At 40.7% G+C, this 18,119-nt stretch overlaps 1 protein-coding gene across 14 annotated transcripts in view; it reads right to left on the bottom strand.

Annotated features, from left to right (window-relative positions):
- The window catches only part of SNX25 (sorting nexin 25), a 166,386-nt gene that overhangs the window by 32,729 nt on the left and 115,538 nt on the right, over positions 1 to 18,119 (bottom strand). For 8 of the 14 annotated variants that reach the window (XR_010601841.1, XR_010601844.1, XR_010601843.1 and 5 more), the window contains 2 exons: positions 17,461 to 17,616; positions 8,364 to 8,495 (listed from right to left, as the gene is read on the bottom strand). The exons of 2 other annotated variants lie outside the window; for them this stretch is intronic. Coding sequence is in view for 4 of the 12 variants with exons in the window: in XM_065597936.1 (XP_065454008.1) it covers positions 8,364 to 8,495; positions 17,461 to 17,616 (288 nt within the window). In the remaining 8 variants the exon portion in view is untranslated. The remainder of the gene's footprint in view (positions 1 to 8,363; positions 8,496 to 17,460; positions 17,617 to 18,119) is intronic. 4 more of the 14 variants (XR_010601839.1, XM_008168403.4, XR_010601840.1 and 1 more) reach the window with 2 other exon arrangements.

Here is an 18,119-nt window from a genome sequence, read left to right as displayed (position 1 = left end):
TCTCCTAGAACTGGAAGGGACCTTGAAAGGTCATCGAGTCCAGCCCCCTGCCTTCACTAGCAGGACCAAGTACTGATTTTGCCCCAGATCCCCAAGTGGCCCCCTCAAGGATTGAACTCACAACCCTGGGTTTAGCAGGCCAATGCTCAAACCACTGAGCTATCCCTCCCCCCAGGGTTTATAAAACCCTACATGGTTTCAAACATAGCTACCCAAGGGACTACCTTTCTTTCCCATGCCAGGCTTCCACGTTTGAGATCAGCAGAGGTGTTTGATCTGAAACTCCTGTGACGCAAAGAAGAAGGAACTGGTGGCAGGGTGTTTTCTGTGAGAGTGTAACTACGCAGTCTTTTCCTTCCTTGGTCTGGCAGAGCCAGGATTTGTGCCTTCAGACACATTGCAAAGCCTCTCTCTCACATGGATTTATGAGGGTTGGGAGATCAGAGATGGAAGGGCTCACGGTAAGTGATCATTATTAGTGACTTTCCTATATTACACATTTTTCAAAAGACTAATCACTTGCAGAAATGCAGGCACATCTGAATAAAATTACCAGCAGGTGGTGATCCATGGGGAAATTATCTCTACCTGTTACTTTAATTATTCCTTCTTGGTGACCTTTTAGAATATACTCAAAGCAGGAGAAAATTTTTAAAGCTAGGTCTTCTAAAATTGGCCTTCATTCTATTTTCAAGTTATTATTCACATGGTTCTGCATAGGGAGAATAATTATTAAATGGAGACCTAAGTTTAAAGTTAATTCCAGTCACCCATATGAAATATTTGATAGCTTTCATAATCCCTTTTTGAGCAAAGGGAAGTTATGATCATTTGAAGTACTTGTACATTTGCTATTTTGGACTAGCATGTTACCTAGCAAATAGGCAGCACAATATTTCACTGGACTCTCTCTATATGTAAGAGTTTACATCAACCCCTCTTGAAACGGAACCACAAATGGATAGAGGTGAGCTATGATTAGAATACTGGACTTCTCATTTCAAATGCAAATTTACCTTCACCTGTAGTGTTCTCACTTTTATGGTTTCCTTTGTTAATTTGTTTTTTATATTTAAAAAACCCATCAGAAATAATTAATCCTAAAACAAGCTAGAAAAACATAAGGAAATGAAATTCCCCACCCTTTCATGTTTTTTGCTATAATATTAATATTATTTTAAATCTTTGTCCTAAAATTGGGACCTGGAAGCTTGAAGGCTGTGTTCAGATACCACAGTGATGGGCATAGTATTGAGAATTCATTGAGGATGGCAGGGTACTCTCAGAATTAGGTCTAAGGCTGAACTCCACAGCTCCTTTCATGACATACCCTACTCATACCTTCATCGACCCAGAGTCATTGGCTTAAATAAGAGTTTTTCACGTTACACATGGTTAGCTATGGAGAAGAGGACTGACTCAGCACTCTGTACCTAAGAGATTTAGATGGTTTCAGACTCTTAATTCTTCTCCTACAACAGTTATATGGCAACCTCAGGACAATGCAAAAATCATTATTTCAGAGTGTATGGTCTATCATTGAGCACCTAATCCAGAAAGGGCAAGAATTTCTCTCTTCTACACATGCCTCTGGGTAGGAGTGCTCCCAGCCTCTTTCTCAGCTGCAGTGTGGGCTTCAATTTCAAGCACCACATTAGTAAACATTACAAAGGGTTCAGAGGAGAGTAATGAAAATGAGGAAATAGTTTAGAAAACTGGTATGTTCAAAACTATTGGAGAGGACCTAAAAGAGGCATAATATCTACAAACATATAAAGAGGTGTTATAAAGTCAACAGGAACCAATTACTGCACAAAGCAAGTTATGGCTGTAAGCTGCAGTAAGGAAAATTTAAATTAAATATCAGGGAAAACTTTAGAACTAATAAGAGTTACATAATGGAATAAGCAGACAATCCCCATGTTGAATCCCCATAATTAGAGATATTAAGAGCTAGTCTAGACATCCATCAGGGATGATTTAGGAATAATACAATTAGCTTTGCCACTATGCTGAAGGATGAACTTGCATGACTCATTAGAAGTTCCTTCCAACCCAAGCAATTCTCTGTAAAAACCCATCTGAGCAGCAGGATACTGAACAGCGAGTTAATGACTAGAGCTGAGCAAAAGTTTGATAAAAATTCAAAAGAAAATCTAGTTTCAACTAAAACTGAATTATTTCCGTTGGTCTTGCCAAAAAAAGAAGGGTTATGAATACGAGACATTTTGTTTCACTTGAAATTAATTTTGGTTTTTTATTTCGTTAAGTCATTTTGTGATATTTTTCACTTTTTAAAAATTAGCTAAATTTCTAGTCGAAACATTCCGAAACAGAAAGTTTAAACACTTCATTTCAAAATAGTCAAAATGTAACTATTTTGACTTTTTAAATGTTTTTTATTCACCTTTTTCTTTCTTTCTTTTTGGTGGTGGGGGGGAGGGGGGGACAGAAGAGGGAATGAAACTATTCACTGAATTCAACCCAAAGTGGTGAACAGTTTCAGTGCCCTGAAAAATACGTTTTCGGAAGAATCTATTCACCAAAACCCCTCCCCTCAACCCTAATGATGACATGACTAAGGGGAAGACTTTTAGCATTCCCTGGGAACATATAAAGAATGCATTAAATGTGTGTCTGGCAAATAGTATTTATTTTTCATAACCTGATGGAAAGTAAACTGTGCTCACCATGCTCACCCTAGGAGTCTCACTGACTATAATGGAATTATTTGAATGACTGACATGAGCAGGATTTGTCCAATATTCTAGATCTATAAATACCATTCCTTGTCAAAAATCAATTTTTAAAAATTATGTTCTAGAACTGGATTATTGATGGGGGAGAAAGAGTTTTCACCCAAAACATGAAACACTAGCAGATCAAAAGAGGTTTTACAGTGGGAAGGCCAGATCCTTAGCTGGTGTAAATCAGTGCAGCTCCACTCCATTGTGGAGTTATGCAAATTAACAACAGCTGAGGATGTGTCTTAAGAGTGTTATATGAAGTGTAATTGCAAGCCTCATTCATGTAAGGTTACCGTTTTTCTACCACCAATTATATTAAATCCTCCTCTCGGTTTCTACAAAACACCCAAAATATTTGGGCTCCAAGGACAGTTTTATCAGGACAGCTTGTTTTAAAACAACATCTGCAGACTGCAACATTTGCAATGATTATATTTTTATTTCATACAGTTACATACTTTTCTGATAAATAGAAACCTTAAAAATTGACATATGCAAGTCAAGATCTACTACAAATAGGGTTTAGATTTTGCTTTTTTTTTATCATCACATAAATCCATTTAGAATTTTATATATTACTTCTTTAGGTTTCAGTTTAAAAATTGTACAGTCACAGACTTTTTCCTTTCCCAGTGAGTCACTCTATACAGTAATGCAGTAACATCTGCCTTCACTAAGACTCTCTGCAATAAGGATTGTACACTTTGACTTCAGGTTACATTAGAATGAGTTATAAACTAACTCCTGTTCTCTTTCTAAACATATCTTGCCATCACACCAAAAACTGAGAAAAGCAACAATCAGTGTTACAGAGAAGGAAACGGTGCTGACTATTTAGGTCCTCTGAACTGATCTATTCTCTACAGCTAGAAAACTTTAGAATTATGCACTAAATCTTTGCTTGAAAGAACTGCAACTTCAAGACTTTCTTCAGCCTTTCCATTCAATCACAGTGCTGTATAAATAAAATACAATTCAGGTTTCAACGTGCACCTAATTGCCTAGTCTACTGGTCCTTACAAGTTATTCATTAGGTCTCAACCAGTTCTATACTGGGACTCCCTTTATCATACTGGGACCACACCCAGAACCCCCTCCTCTTATTTAACTGGGATCAGGCCAGAACACCCCACCCATTTAGTAAAAAGGTAAGGGAAGAGAAGGGTAGTTGTGACCCCTGACACCCGTTTGCAACCCCACCGTACACAACTATCTCTTTGGGTGCTAGGCATTACTGACTTGCCAGGTCAGAATTTTAGTTGTATATGTTAATGCTATCATTTTATTCAGGATTTCTAAGTTAAACAAGAAGTTAAGAGATCTGGCGAAGCTGGCAAGAAGACACTAATTACTCTAGTACAATATTCATTAGTATGAATGAGCTAGGTCATCTCACCTACAGCAACACAAAACAAAAGAAAACAGAATGCAGTACACTAACTGTTCAGTTTAACAAAATGGTACATCATGTTTGACATGCTAGATCTAATAGTCCACTTGAACAGCAGCCTGTGGTTTTGTTTCAGAGAGAGCTATCATTAATTTACAGGAACTTAAGACATAACCAGGTAAACACAATAGCAATTTGTTCCCAAGTCTATTGTGTTTTCACACCATGACAATTATTTGCACTTATTTAGAAATATATTTTAAGGAACACATTTTATTACTAGCATGGGAAGAGAATTCTATAGAGATCCAATTAGCCTTTACTTCCCTTAAGTCAACATAGAATTGGTCCTGTAAGTTGTGCTACTGAGTCACTGTATAAATGTGAACACTTTTTTGTAAGCAAAATATGAGAAGTAATTTTTCCGCTCTACTCCACGCTGATTAGGCCTCAACTGGAGTATTGTGTCCAGTTCTGGCCACCACATTCAGGAAGGATATGGACAAATTGGAGAGAGTCCAGAGATGAGCGACAAAAACGATTAAAGGTCTAAAAAACATGACCTATGAGGGAAGACTGAAAAAATTGGGTTTGTTTAGTCTGGAAAAGAGAAGACTGAGAGACATGATAACAGTTTTCAAGTATGTAAAAGGTTGTTATAAGGAGGAGGAAGAAAAATTTTTTTTCTTAACCTCTGCGGATAGGACAAGAAGCAATGGGCTTAAATTGCAGCAAGGGAGGTTTAGGTTGGATATTAGGAAAAGCTTCCGAACTGTCAGGGTGGTTAAGCACTGGAATAAATCGCCTAGGCTCTCCATCATTGGAGATTTTTAAGAGCAGATTAGACAAACACCTGTCAGGAATGATCTAGATAATACTTGGTTCCCCAGAAAGGATCCTTAGAATCATAGAACTGGAAGGGACCTCGAGAGGTCATCTAGTCCAGTCCCCTATACTCATGGCAGGACTGGACTAGATGACCTCTCGAGGTCCCTTCCAGTTCTATGATTCTAAGGATCCTTTCTGGGGAACTATCTGGCAATTGTTAGGAGTGAACTGTGAGAGCTAAGGAGACCCTAACAACACTTTGATGGTCATATCCATTAGCCCCTTGTCCTCCTCTAAAGTAGTATTTTCAGTAAGGCAATATTTCAGGTAGGTAAGTACATACATAGGCACAATGCCCAGATTTGGGGATCATGGTGGAAAAATCAGCTGAACATGAGCTCCCAGTGTGGTGCTGTGGCCAAAAGAGCTAATGCAAACCTTGCGTGCATAAATAGGGGAATCTCAAGTAGGAGTAGGGAGGTTATTTTATCTCTGTATTTGGCACTGGTGTGACCACGGCTGGAATACTGTGTCAAGTTCTGGTGCCCACAATTCAAGAACAATGTTGACAAATTGGAGAGAGCCATAAGACAGAAATTATTAGAAAACATGCCTTTTAATGATTGAGTCAAACAGCTCAATCTGTTTAGCTAAACAAAGGGATGGTTAAGGGGTGACTTAATTACAGCTTATAAATGTTTACATGGGGAACAAATATTTAATAACTGGCTCAAGTCTAGCAGAGGAAGGTATAACATGATTCAATGGCTGGAAGATGAAGCTAGAAAATTCAGACTGGAAATAAGGTGTACATTTTTAACAGTGAGAGTAATAAACCACTAGAACAATTTATCAAGGGTCATAATGGATTCTCCATCACTTAATATCAAAAATTGATGTTTTTTTCTAAAAGATCTCTTCTAGGAATTATTTTGAGGAAGTTCTATGGTCTGTGTAATACAGAAGGTGAGACTAGATGATCACAATGGTCCCTTTTGGCTTAGAATCTATGTAGACACACACACATGCAAACACACTTACCTACTTACTTTCAGGGCATTAATGCACACAGAGCTGACTTAGCTTTAAAAGCAACTAGAATTGCTGCATCTCTACTACACAAGATGTATGCTGTGACTAAGATATATTCCTAGTGTGCATGTAGGCATCCCTGAGGTTCAGAAAACAATCTTCTTTATTTAATGAGAAACAGATTTTTAAAACCGTAAAGAAAAATAGTAGGGTTTACAAACACTTTTAAAATTAAGTTTTGTTACAGAAGAAATGCTCAAGAGGATCTATGTACTGGTCTGATGAGGTAAGTATGACTAATAATTGGACAATACCCCCTTTGTAACAAATATTTCTTGTCTACTACCTAATACTTGTAATGGAATAAGAGAGATTCCACACTTCTTATCTTTCATTGTCCAATCAATAAGTTGATGGGTTGAATTGTACAAGTTGCAAGAATTCATGCCATAACTTTGCGCATCTGTAGTTCTCAAGCAAAAGTTGGGTAGCTTGAGTCATCTTCTTCAAAGCAAAGAATACTCAAATCTGCACCAGGACATAAGCCACATCTGCAAACATCTCATGAACAACCGGACACATGGAGTCACAAATGCCTACAGTGGAGCACCCATAGGGACACTAAACTACTCAAAGAATCACACTTTCCTCTAAGGTTCACCCAGTGACATAAAGTACTTCAGAAATTCCCGTTGAGTGTTTCACCTTGTAAGCTGGCTTTCCTACTCCTCATCCAGTATCTCTAACAGTCCCTTAAAACTTAAATTGGTATAGAAGATCATAATATGAAATATAGCAAGTGCAAATATTGGGTCTTCTATGTGTAGGAATGTAGGCCTGGCGTGACATAAGTAATTAAACATGGGAAAGGCCTCATTTCTTGGCAGACAGGAGTAGGGAGGTACACTGATTAGCATGCTGAAAACAGAGTATTTGTGCTAACTAGGATAAGCAAATGGATCAGTAGACTGGAAAAAGAATGTCTGTACTAGCCAAGATAAGGGGGAAACACCCAAGGAGCCATTTACAATGGACAAGATAATCCTGGAAAGTAAGATGAGGTAAACAGTAAGTTGTACATGGATGGTGAATGGACAGAGCATACTGTACAGGGATTGGTTCCTACAAAGTGACCAAGTCAATCCCAAAACATGTGATGCAATGTATAGTAAATGCAATGTAATGTGAAAATATGTATGAAGGAAGAGGTTTGCTGTGTAACTTTGGAAGTGTGGTACACCCCCTATACCTACACCCTACTGTTGAGTCTGATCAACTCAATGTAGCTTTGCTGTATGCCAAATAAAGGAAACTGAGTGACGAGACTGGATTTCAAGTGAGTTCTTGGAGGAACTGAGGGGAAGAGGTCTCAGGGGAACCCCAACACCATGCATGCCAATAACAGCACTGTATCTCAGTCAATTAGCATCATAAGATTACAAGGCACAGATCTTAATGTGCTCATTGTTGATGCACAACGGTGTTCCTTAGACACCATACCACTTTAGCCTATGCCTGAACCCACTGATATATTTACAGATAGACTCATAGACTTTAAGGTCAGAAGGGACCATTATGATCATCTAGTCTGACCTCCCGCATGATGCGGGCCACAAAGCCGTCCCAACCCCTTTCCCTTGACTCTGCTGTTGAAGTCCCCAAATCCTGTGGTTTAGAGACTTCAAGTAGCAGAGAATCCTCCAGCTAGCGACCCCCGCCCCATGCTGCGGAGGAAGGCAAAAAACCTCCAGGGCCTCTGCCAATCTACCCTGGAGGAAAATTCCTTCCCAACCCCAAATATGGTGATCAGTAGAACCCCGAGCATGTAGGCAAGATTCTCCAGCCAGACCCTCATTGGCCATTGATACCATTTACCAGTGATGGCACGCTGTTCATTTGACTAGAATCATGTTATCCCATTAAACCATTCCCTCCATAAACTTATCTAGCTTAATCTTAAAACCAGACAGGTCCTTCGCCCCCACCGTTTCCCTTGGAAGGCTGTTCCAATATTTCACCCCTCTAACGGTCAGAAACCTTCGTCTAATTTCAAGCCTAAACTTCCCCACGGCCAGTTTATATCCATTCGTTCTCGTGTCCACATTAGTACTGAGCTGAAATAATTCCTCTCCCTCCCTGGTATTTATTCCTCTGATATATTTAAAGAGAGCAATCATATCCTATGTTCCTATAGCTCCTGAATAACAGAGCTGAAGGATGAGACGTGTTTGTGAATGGTGGGGGGGGGGGGGGAGGTTGATGAGGTTGTTTTAAATAAACTAACAAAATGAATGTCGGCATTTATTTTTCTTTATACACTGAGAATTTGAACTGAACCAGAGGATAAAAACACAGCAAAAACATACCTCGCCTGTATTTATGAAGGCTTTCCACATGCCAAGATTTTCACACCACCAATCTGTTCTTGCAATGTGCAACCGAAGGTCACTGTGTTCTCTCTCTATTAGAGTAATTTCATCCTTCAGTTTGGAAACAATCTGGCAAGGAAAATATAGTAATAACAACTGGTAGGAAACTGCCTACGATAACATAGCCACTGGTTTCTTTGGTTATAATATTCAAGAGATGGAAAGGGTGCAGGGGAGAGGAGAGGAGAGAAAAAGGAATAATCCCGTGGGACAACTCATTACAAAAAATCCCAAATCTGTACAATCTACGCAGTCTAATCTAGATTGGTAGAATACACTGTATCAATTAAAAGTCGACTTGCAGTGCTAAAAGAAAAACCTGAAATAGGAACAGAAAAACATGCCGAATATCACCATTCACCAGGCTAGAGGGGGCAATCAGTACAGAAATATTTTTAAAGGAACACTTTCAAGTTAAAGATTATATAAACATTGTTGGTACTCTCTGTTGATAAGTTTCTCTCTTTAGGAAATACTTAACATGACTGAACAACCCGTGAATAGTTTTCATTCCTTGTGTCTTAATTATGTAACTAAGCATTCCAAGGAGTTACAATTTAATAGGCCCCCCAAAAATCCAAATAACATTAATTATATTTGAAAATATACATTTAAAAGACTTTCTTGCTTGGACATAACTCTCAAAGGGATCATCTTCTAAAAGAAAGAAATCTGTATCTTACAAATGGCAAAATGATTTGCAAATTACTGTTACAGAAGATGATTGTAAGAAAATTTGGGAATATATGTAAAAATGTGTGATTAAAAACAGTTAAGAAAACAAGTTGATATTTTCACTTCTATGAAATAGCACACAAACTCAGCTTCATTTAAAGTCCTCCTTGACCAACTTGTACCAGGGAAGAAGTAACTTGGTGGTCACATTTATACATCTACAACAATTCTGCCTCTATATATTAAATACTTGGTCTCTTGTAAGGTGAAGGATCATTTAAAATTACAGGTATACAACTCCCTCTTCAAACAGCTATCATCCTTCTTGGGACAGCATCTAGATTTTCCAGGACTACCTGCATACAGATCTCTTTGCAATTACTTTATTCTGGCGACTAAGAATGTAACAGTGAAATCATGGAAAAACTCAGACAACAACAAAGGACGAATAGATCCACAGAAATTGGTATGGTGCGACTACGGGTGAACAGTTGTTGACCTTACATAACAAAATACCAAGACTCTATACCACTACTGATTCAATTTTATTAAACACATTTCAAAATGTGTAACAATGCAGAAAGGCATAATGAATCTCTCTCCATATTTTTCATTGTCATTAGGGGGAAAAAAGTGTGTGCATGCATGCATGTGTAAATAAATCAGTCTCCAGTTAAAGCTGAGATAACAAGTAATGATTCATATATAAATATAATATGTCATAATGGTTTGGTTATACTGATAACGGATATCAGAAGCAAAACCTTAAAAACTGTAATGCTACTTAAATCAACAAGTTAAAATAGGAATAAAATTGTATATAACCATTCTCTCAAATAGCATTACAATTTTGAGTATTTTGTAGCTAACCATGTGAGTGCATGTGTTCCTATGTTTATATACACACAATTTTATTATGATTTACAATTGTGTTTTTCTTATACTTAGAGTTATATAGTAAAGAGTGTTACAGAAACAAATCTGTTGTTGCACTCAAATGCTATACCACTGTAAAGTGTGTAATATTTTGCATGAAAATTTATCATTCTATATCCTTGATGACACTTATTAAATAAAAAGAAAATGTTTCTGTATTTCTAAAGTAACTAGATTTCCTTACCTGCATCACTAATATCTTCTCATATTATTAAAATGGAAAGAATTGTTAAAAGCAAATTTACCTTTAAATCACTTATATTGTTTGTCCACATTTTGCATTCCTCAAAGTCTAGTGAACGAAAATAGGACGGGTGAGATTTACTTTCTGATTCTCAAGCTAGCCCTAAACTGCAATGTTTGGGAGGCAAACAACCTGGAAGAATAATTCCAAACACAAACGAGAGTATCAAGTGGAATTTTTGAGTGGGTATTTAACTCAGAAACATTTTTGTTATATTTTGTTCTGTAAAACTATGTTTGTATAAATATGAAGCCTAATTCATGTTGAGAGCATCTTTAACTAGAAGTACTTTTTTCTTCTCTCTGAAATTCTCCTTGCTCACTGAAAAGATCATGGAGGATTTGAAGGACTATTTTATGTTTAGTTTAAATTTTGGCTGAATGCCTTGCTACATCCTGGTGATCAGGTTATTCAGCAAACAAACTTCACTTTCATTTTAAAGTTTGCAGTTCACCTTTAAACTTTCATCTTTTCACTGTGTGGAAAAAGCCATTTACGAAGGGAACAAAACAAACACCAGACTCTTGATTGAGTGGGCTGGAGGGCTCTGTTGCGTGGTAACTAAAACTTCATATTAATCCAAAGAGATAGTAACACTTTTCACAGAATCATAGAATCACGGACTTTAAGGTCAGAAGGGACCATTATGATCGTCTAGTCTGACTTCCTGCACAATGCAGGCCACAGAATCTCACCCACCCACTCCTGTATCAAAGCAGTAACCCATGTCTGAGCTACTGAAGTCCTCAAATCATGATTTAAAGACTTCAAGGTGCAGAGAATCCTCCAGCAAGTGAACCGTGCCCCATGCTGCAGAGGAAAGCAAAAAACCCTCAGGGCCTCTGCCAATCTGCCCTGGAGGAAAATTCCTTCCTGATCCCAAATATGGCGATCAGCTAAACCCTGATCATGTGGGCAGGGCATAAAGCTCACTGAAATCAATGGCATAATTCCCATTGACTTAAATGGTCTTCGTGTCATGACATTATTTGATACTATTTATCAATCCTGATACATTTGTGCTCACATCATTCCCTTTATGTTGCTAAATATATAGCCCTGGTTTCAAAAGTCAGACGCTGTCTCAGTTAGTCTAAATACGCCAGTAGTTTTTTCAAAACCAGGACAAACCTAACAAGAACAACATTCAGCCACTTCTGCCCATCACCTCCGCTGTAATCTCTGGGTTCTGCTCCTCATCTGGTTTCCTACCTCCCTACCACTTTAATTTTTAAGTCAACCCTAGCAGTTGCCTTTACCTGCCAGATCCTCTCATTCTGCCATGCTACTAGGTCTCAGATAATGTCTTAGATTCCCTTGCTTATAACTCAGCAACATCAAAGAGCAGTTGGCTGCTCTGCTTGACAAGCTAGTTACTGATACACTAGAGTCTGAGTTTGCACAGATATAACTTATGGGGTTTGACTTTAAAGATAAGATAGGAGGCAGGAGAGGATCCTTAGGGGGCACTCTAGAGCAGTGGTTTTCAAACATTTTTCTGGCGACCCAGTTGAAGAAAATTGTTGATGCCTGCAACCCAAAGGAGCAGAGGATGAGGGGTTTGGGGTGTGGGAGGGGCTCAGGCCTGGGGCAGAGGGTTGGGATGCAGGGGTGAGAGCTGTGGGGTGGGCTGGGAATGAGGGGTTCAGGGTGTGGGAGGAGGCTCTGGGTTGGGGCCAGGGGTTGGGGTGCAGGAGGGGGTCAGGGCTCTGGGCTGGGGGTGAAGGCTCTGGGGTGGGCCAGGGAAGAGGAGTTTGGGGTGCAGGAAGGGGCTCTGGGTTTGGGGTGGGCTAAGGGCTGGGGAAAGGGATTGGGATACAGGGTTACCTCAGGTGGCTCCCGGTCAGTGGCACAGTAGGGGTGCTAAGGCAGGCTTCCTGCCTATCCTGGCACCATGGACCATGCTGCACCCTGGAAATGGCCAGCAGCAGGTCTGGCTCCTAGGCGAAGGCACTCAATGGCTCCGCCCAGCTCTCACCCACAGACACACCCCCAGCTCCCATTGGCCGGGAACCGCGCACGGAGCCCCGTGGTCCCCCCACCTAGGAGCTGGACCTGCTGCTAGCCACTTCCAGGGCGCAGCGCGGTGTCAGAATAGGTAGGGACTAGCCTGCCTTAGCTGGGCAACACCACCGACGGGACTTTTAACGGCCCGGTCAGTGGTGCTGACCAGAGCCACTGCAACCCAGTGCCTTACATTCTGCGACCCAGTACTGGGTCATGACCTGCAAATTGAAAACCACTGCTCTAGAGCAAGAGGAGGTGGGAATCTGCAAGAAGAGTCTGGAAGGTTGAGGGAAAGAATAGTGACATATTCCCATTTATCACATTTACTCCCCCAAAAAGCATACACCAGTCACGCTGCTACTCAAATTGCCCTCTCCCACCAACTAGTCACATTATCCTTTTATTTCCACACCCTTATCACATTCACCCGGGGCCCCTCTGGACTCCCATGTAAGGGTATAAAGAGTAGAGTGGCTACGACCTTTCCACAGCTCCCTCACAATTCAAAACCCATGGTAGCTGAGGACTCTGAAAAGCAGGGTGGGTCAGATCTCAAAAACCCAGTTACTATGGGGTAGGTAACAATACGTTGTTCTTCAAGCATGTGTCAATGTGGATCCCACATTCCTGCCAAACCTGCTGCCTCTGGAATGGTGCTGGTATGTGACAAAAGAGGAGGATAACAGCTGTCTCCTGAAGTACCCGGTTTCGTGAAGGGTACTCTGGTTAAGTAGTCTGGGAAGAGGAGAGAGCTCTCTCACGCTCTTGGGGTTATTAGTGTGGCTTATTGTAGGGAGCTGGAGTGTAAATCCCTAGTGATCACAGCATAGCCCTAGAATTATTAAGGGAGTGGAGTGCATCATCTGTTTGGCTACTGAAGAGGTCTATCCCTTAGAAGGGCAGGTCCTCTATGGTGCACTGCATCTCCTTAGTAATGCTGGATGCTTGAAACCAAAAGGCCCATCTCATGGTGACCGCCAAGGCCATCAATGTGGCAGTTGTGTCCAATGCATCCACAGCTGCTAGGAAAGCAGACGTTATGACCACTTGGCCCTCCTTCACGATCTCTCAGTTACTCCCTACTATCTTGTGAGATTTTTGGTAGGAAGGGGACTACAATCTCCCAGGTGAGAAAACTGTATTTCAAGAACAAGGTCCGATAGCTCACAATGCAGAGCTGTAGTTAGATGGAGGACTAAGCCTTGTGCCTGAAAAGTTCCAGTTTCTGAGTGTCCTCTTTCAAGGTGCACTACAAAAAAAAAAAAAACCCAAAGTCTGTAAACACCCTATACCACTAATGCCACAACCTGGATATAGAAATGCCTCAAATCCTTTTGTGAGACCTGGTACCTCTTTCAAATCCTCTTAGATGAAGAGCAAACTGTGGCTGGAGTCTACCAAAGTCACTTCACCAGCTTGCACATACCCTTGTTGGTGGGGAGGGCAATCATGGCTGGGAATGAGGAGCTCAGGAGGTCAGAGTTTACAGGACTTTTCTTAGATTACCAAGATTTCAGTGTCCCAGGTCTCAGTGATCTGGGTCAGCAAATCCTGGAGAACCATGAAGACATCAGACACTGAAATTGAGGATGACCCACCCACTACCCCTTGTGTTTTGTCTGTATTTGTGCCCTAAACAAGGAGCCTCCACTGCCTCCTGCATGATCCTCTCCGGAATGCAGGGGAGACACATCCCAGCTTCTTTTCAGTGAGAATGAGTGGGATGGCAAAGGTGATATGTAGTATCTCTCATTGAATGGTGGCACCATTGGGTAGGGCAATCCAGGGCCAGCAGTGGTCTTGGTGTGGAGGATGTCTTGAGTGGAAATATGCATTCTGCCTCCAAAACAGATCTTAGCACCACGATGGGATAAGTCCTTAGTGCCAGCCTCGATGCCGGTGGCAAGGTCAGTATTGGACTATTCCTCTTCTCCAGATCTTCCTCTACACTGCAGTCAAACTCAACTCTCCAGCCCTCGAACCACTGAGGGGCTTACAGGATTTGTCTCTGAGGGACTGGTGTTTATGTCCCTCCATTCAAGACAACCCAGAATGATGTTCAGAGCTATGCTTCTGCCTATACTCCATGTCGGCCTGCCTTTTGGTGATGGTCTTTGGCATTGAGTCTGTAGGTGCTGGGGTTGATGCTGGAGCTACTGGTATGAAGGCTGACAATACTAGGGCTGCTGGCAACAGGACTGTCAGTGCCAGTGCCTTCTGTACCTTTTTGGATTTTTCTCACTGCTGGATCCCAGGATGAGGTGTCTGCTGGAGGAGGCACTACCCAAGGATGGCTTCTTCTGCTCCTGTTCCGTGTTGCCATTTCCTCCAGTTCAAAAGTGATTCTCACAGACTCTATCTGGACTTACACATCTTGGAGAAAAAACGAATGGCAAGCTCTGCATCTGTCTGGAACTTGGCTCTCGCCCAAGCAGCAGTTGTGAGTGGGGTTATAGTCTATCACAACACAGGAAACATTTAAATAATCATGGTTTGGAGTGTGCCGTTAGGTGCAGAGGTTGATGCAAAGTGCCTTACCCCACTGTACAGGGCTGTTGTCCTTTCTGAGTCCAATCAGGCCAAAGCGGATGAGAAGAATGAAGCACTAAAGAGAGTGGTGAGTCAGAGACCACTGTGTTGTGTCTTGCTGCCATGGGTGGCAAGAGAGAACTGAGGGAGGGTCATGGCCACTCCTCCCTTTATGCTCACAAGGAAGCATGAGATGGCACAGGGCACATGCACAGCCCTAATGGATACTGCTATTCAGAAGACTCTGATCTTGCATGCACGATGCACATGCACAACTACAATGGAATCCACACTGACATATAATCAAAGACAATGGTTGAGATATCCTGCATGGCAGTGCTTTTTGTTTTTAAAAGGACACTACCAAACACTGCTTAGCATTATATTTTTGTGTGAGCTCTGCTGTTTTTAATATGCTCCCAAGATAACTGAAATTAAAGAGCGCCCTCTACAGATTGCTATTTTCCATTTGCAATCATTAATCCCTTCTTCACATTTCTGATGGATCTGAAATTAACAGCTCCTTTCTTCCTCGTTTACATAATTGAGGATATAAGCACCAATTGGGGAATTAGCGTATAAATTTATTGGTGCTACAAACCTATGATGAGTTCACATGTTGTTTCTATATAGATCCCGCAAAGAGAGTAATGATTTGCAAAGAAAGAAAATGAACTAAGTGGCAGATTTAGATTTTTAAAAGGTAATTTAAAATCTAAAAGGTCATTTAAAATCTGCAGGTCATTCTCATGGACTACAAACATTTTTAAAGGTCAGTTAAATACATTGAAAAATTAAAGGGTTAAATTATTTATCTATTTTTTTTTAATGTTCTCCCTTTCTGATCCTTAGAGAGATTCATTTCAACATTTTAAGAGTTGAAAGAAATGAGGGATCCATCTTTCAAATTAAGAATTGCTGATTTTCATCTGATTTAACAGAGTTGTCAAGGCTGCTTCCCCACTCTGAACTTTAGGGTACAAATGTGGGGGCCTGCATGAAAACTTCTAAGCTTAACTACCAGCTTAGATCTGGTCCGCTGTCACCACTCCCAAATGTGCTAATTCCCTTCCCTGGGTAGCCTTGAGAGACTTGTTCAGAAAGATTTGGAGAGCCTGGATTGATGTCTGGTCCCTCTCAGTCCCAAGAGCGAACAACCCCCAAAACAAAGAGCACAAACAAAAACCTTCCCCCCACCAAGATTTGAAAGTATCTTGTCCCCTTATTGGTCCTTTCGGTCAGATGTCAGCCAGGTTACCTGAGCTTCTTAACCCTTTACAGGTAAAAGGATTTTGGAGTCTGGCCAGGAGGGATTTTATAGTATTGTACACAGGAGGGCTGTTACCCTTCCCTTTATAGTTATGACAAGAGTTGAGGAAAGAACTTACTGAAATGTTTTGTTAATAGTTCAACCAATATTTTCCTTTTGCTGTTCATTAAATATAGCAGTGGCCTGATTTTCAGAGCAGCTGAGAAACTGCAGCTCCCATTGATTTCAGTGTGAACTGTGTATGCTCAGCATCTCTGAAGAAAAAAATCAGACCACTTGACCTTCAACACCGCATCAGCTTCTGTTATATCCTTTCTACTCTGTGGCCAGTTACTGGAACAAAAGGATAAAAAAAGAAAATCCTCACCAAAATAAATCAGTAAAGGATCAGAACTAATACCTTGAATTTGAAAATACTACCCTTGAAATTTCCAGGGAGAAGGACATTTGGATTTGAATATCTATATCTGAGCCTTCCCCAGTATGGAAAAGATCTCATCAGAAGGAGAACTGGCTCAAGATTGTGGGAGTTTTGCAAGAATAGCTTGACTTCAGAAGACATCCACTGTTTGGGGCCAAAATCTCACAAGAACTCAAGATTTTGATACAGTCATAGCTGCACTACAGCACTAATGATCTTTAAACCTTAACTTTAGCCAGATCCTAATCCAGATCCACGATCCCAGCCTAGTTCTAAAAATAAGAATTTTACAGCAAATGGTGTAACGTATTCTAAAGAGCAAAGATAGGATATGATTTTGGTCCCAATACTGTAGGGTTAAAATTTTCACCTATCTTAGAATGACTCCAGTTTGGTGAAATAATGCCCTTAGGATTCTAAATAGCTCCTCGTAAAGAAATTTAGCCACTCTCTTGGATAATTTTTTTAAAATTAAGTAAACCCTTCACCATTGCGGGAGCTACAAGGCATTGTGCTCTGTAACTGCAAGGCCAGCAGAGAGACCACAAGTTTACTGACAGATCTGATCCCCAAAGCTGCAATGCTGTTGAAGCAGCAATGAGGAAGAGTATACAGAGCAGTCTTGTTGGCTTGGGTTGCTATAACAACTCAACTGGAAGAAGCAGATACAGATGTAGGGAAGAAATCGTATTTGCAAAACAGAAGAGGGTAAAAACTATTGGGGAAACATTTCCAGGGTTCTAAGAGGGTACTATAAATTATGAGGAACAAGAGACATTTACATTCATTTTTGAAATATTTATGGCAGTGGCTCTGACACTCTTTGAAATTGTACATTCTTTAGAGAAGGGACCTTGTCTTTATACCTGTCTGGAAAATAGCTAACACCCTGTTGGTATCACAGACGCAAATAAGTAAAATAAATTCAGACTGAGTCTACTGAAAGCATTACCTTTTTGTCAGGTTTTGGTGAATTACATATGGAATTAAGAGCCTGTCTCTTATATTCAAGTTTGTCATTTAGCTGGCGAAGTTTATTTACAGCATAATTGGCCTGTTCATTAATTCTTGCGCTGCATTCATCAATAACTTCTTCACAACCTTGGCTCTAGAAATAAAAATGTTAGTTATTAAGAAGTCTATGTCACTGATGCAAAATAAGTTAAATATGTTACCTGTTTGCTATGCATGCTTCATTATTTATACTTTATGTCTATGTACAACTGAAACAATTAATCTCAGTATAGACCAGGGGTTCTCAAACTTCATTGCACCGCGACCCTCTTCTAACAAAAGTTACTACACAACCCCAGAAGGGGGGACCGAAGTCTGAGCCCATCCCATCCCTGCTTCCCCACGTGGAGGGGCCAAAGCCAAAGCCCCACTGCCTCAGGGGTGGGGACAAAGCCAAAGCCCAAGGTTTCAGCTCCAAGCAGGGGGCCTGTAATCTCAGCCCCACTGCCCAAGGCTGAAGCCCTCAGGCTTCGTCCCCAGACAAACAACAAGGAGTCCGGTGACACCTTAAAGACTAACAGATTTATTTGGGCATAAGCTTTTGTGGGTAAAAAAACCTCACTCCTTCAGATCAAGTGAGGTTTTTTACCCACGAAA

Source organism: Chrysemys picta, chromosome 5 (assembly GCF_011386835.1).
Source record: "Chrysemys picta bellii isolate R12L10 chromosome 5, ASM1138683v2, whole genome shotgun sequence".
NCBI classification, from domain to species: Eukaryota; Metazoa; Chordata; order Testudines; family Emydidae; genus Chrysemys; species Chrysemys picta.
Note: the sequence above shows the minus strand (reverse complement) of the source record. Positions and strands in the feature narration are given on the sequence as shown.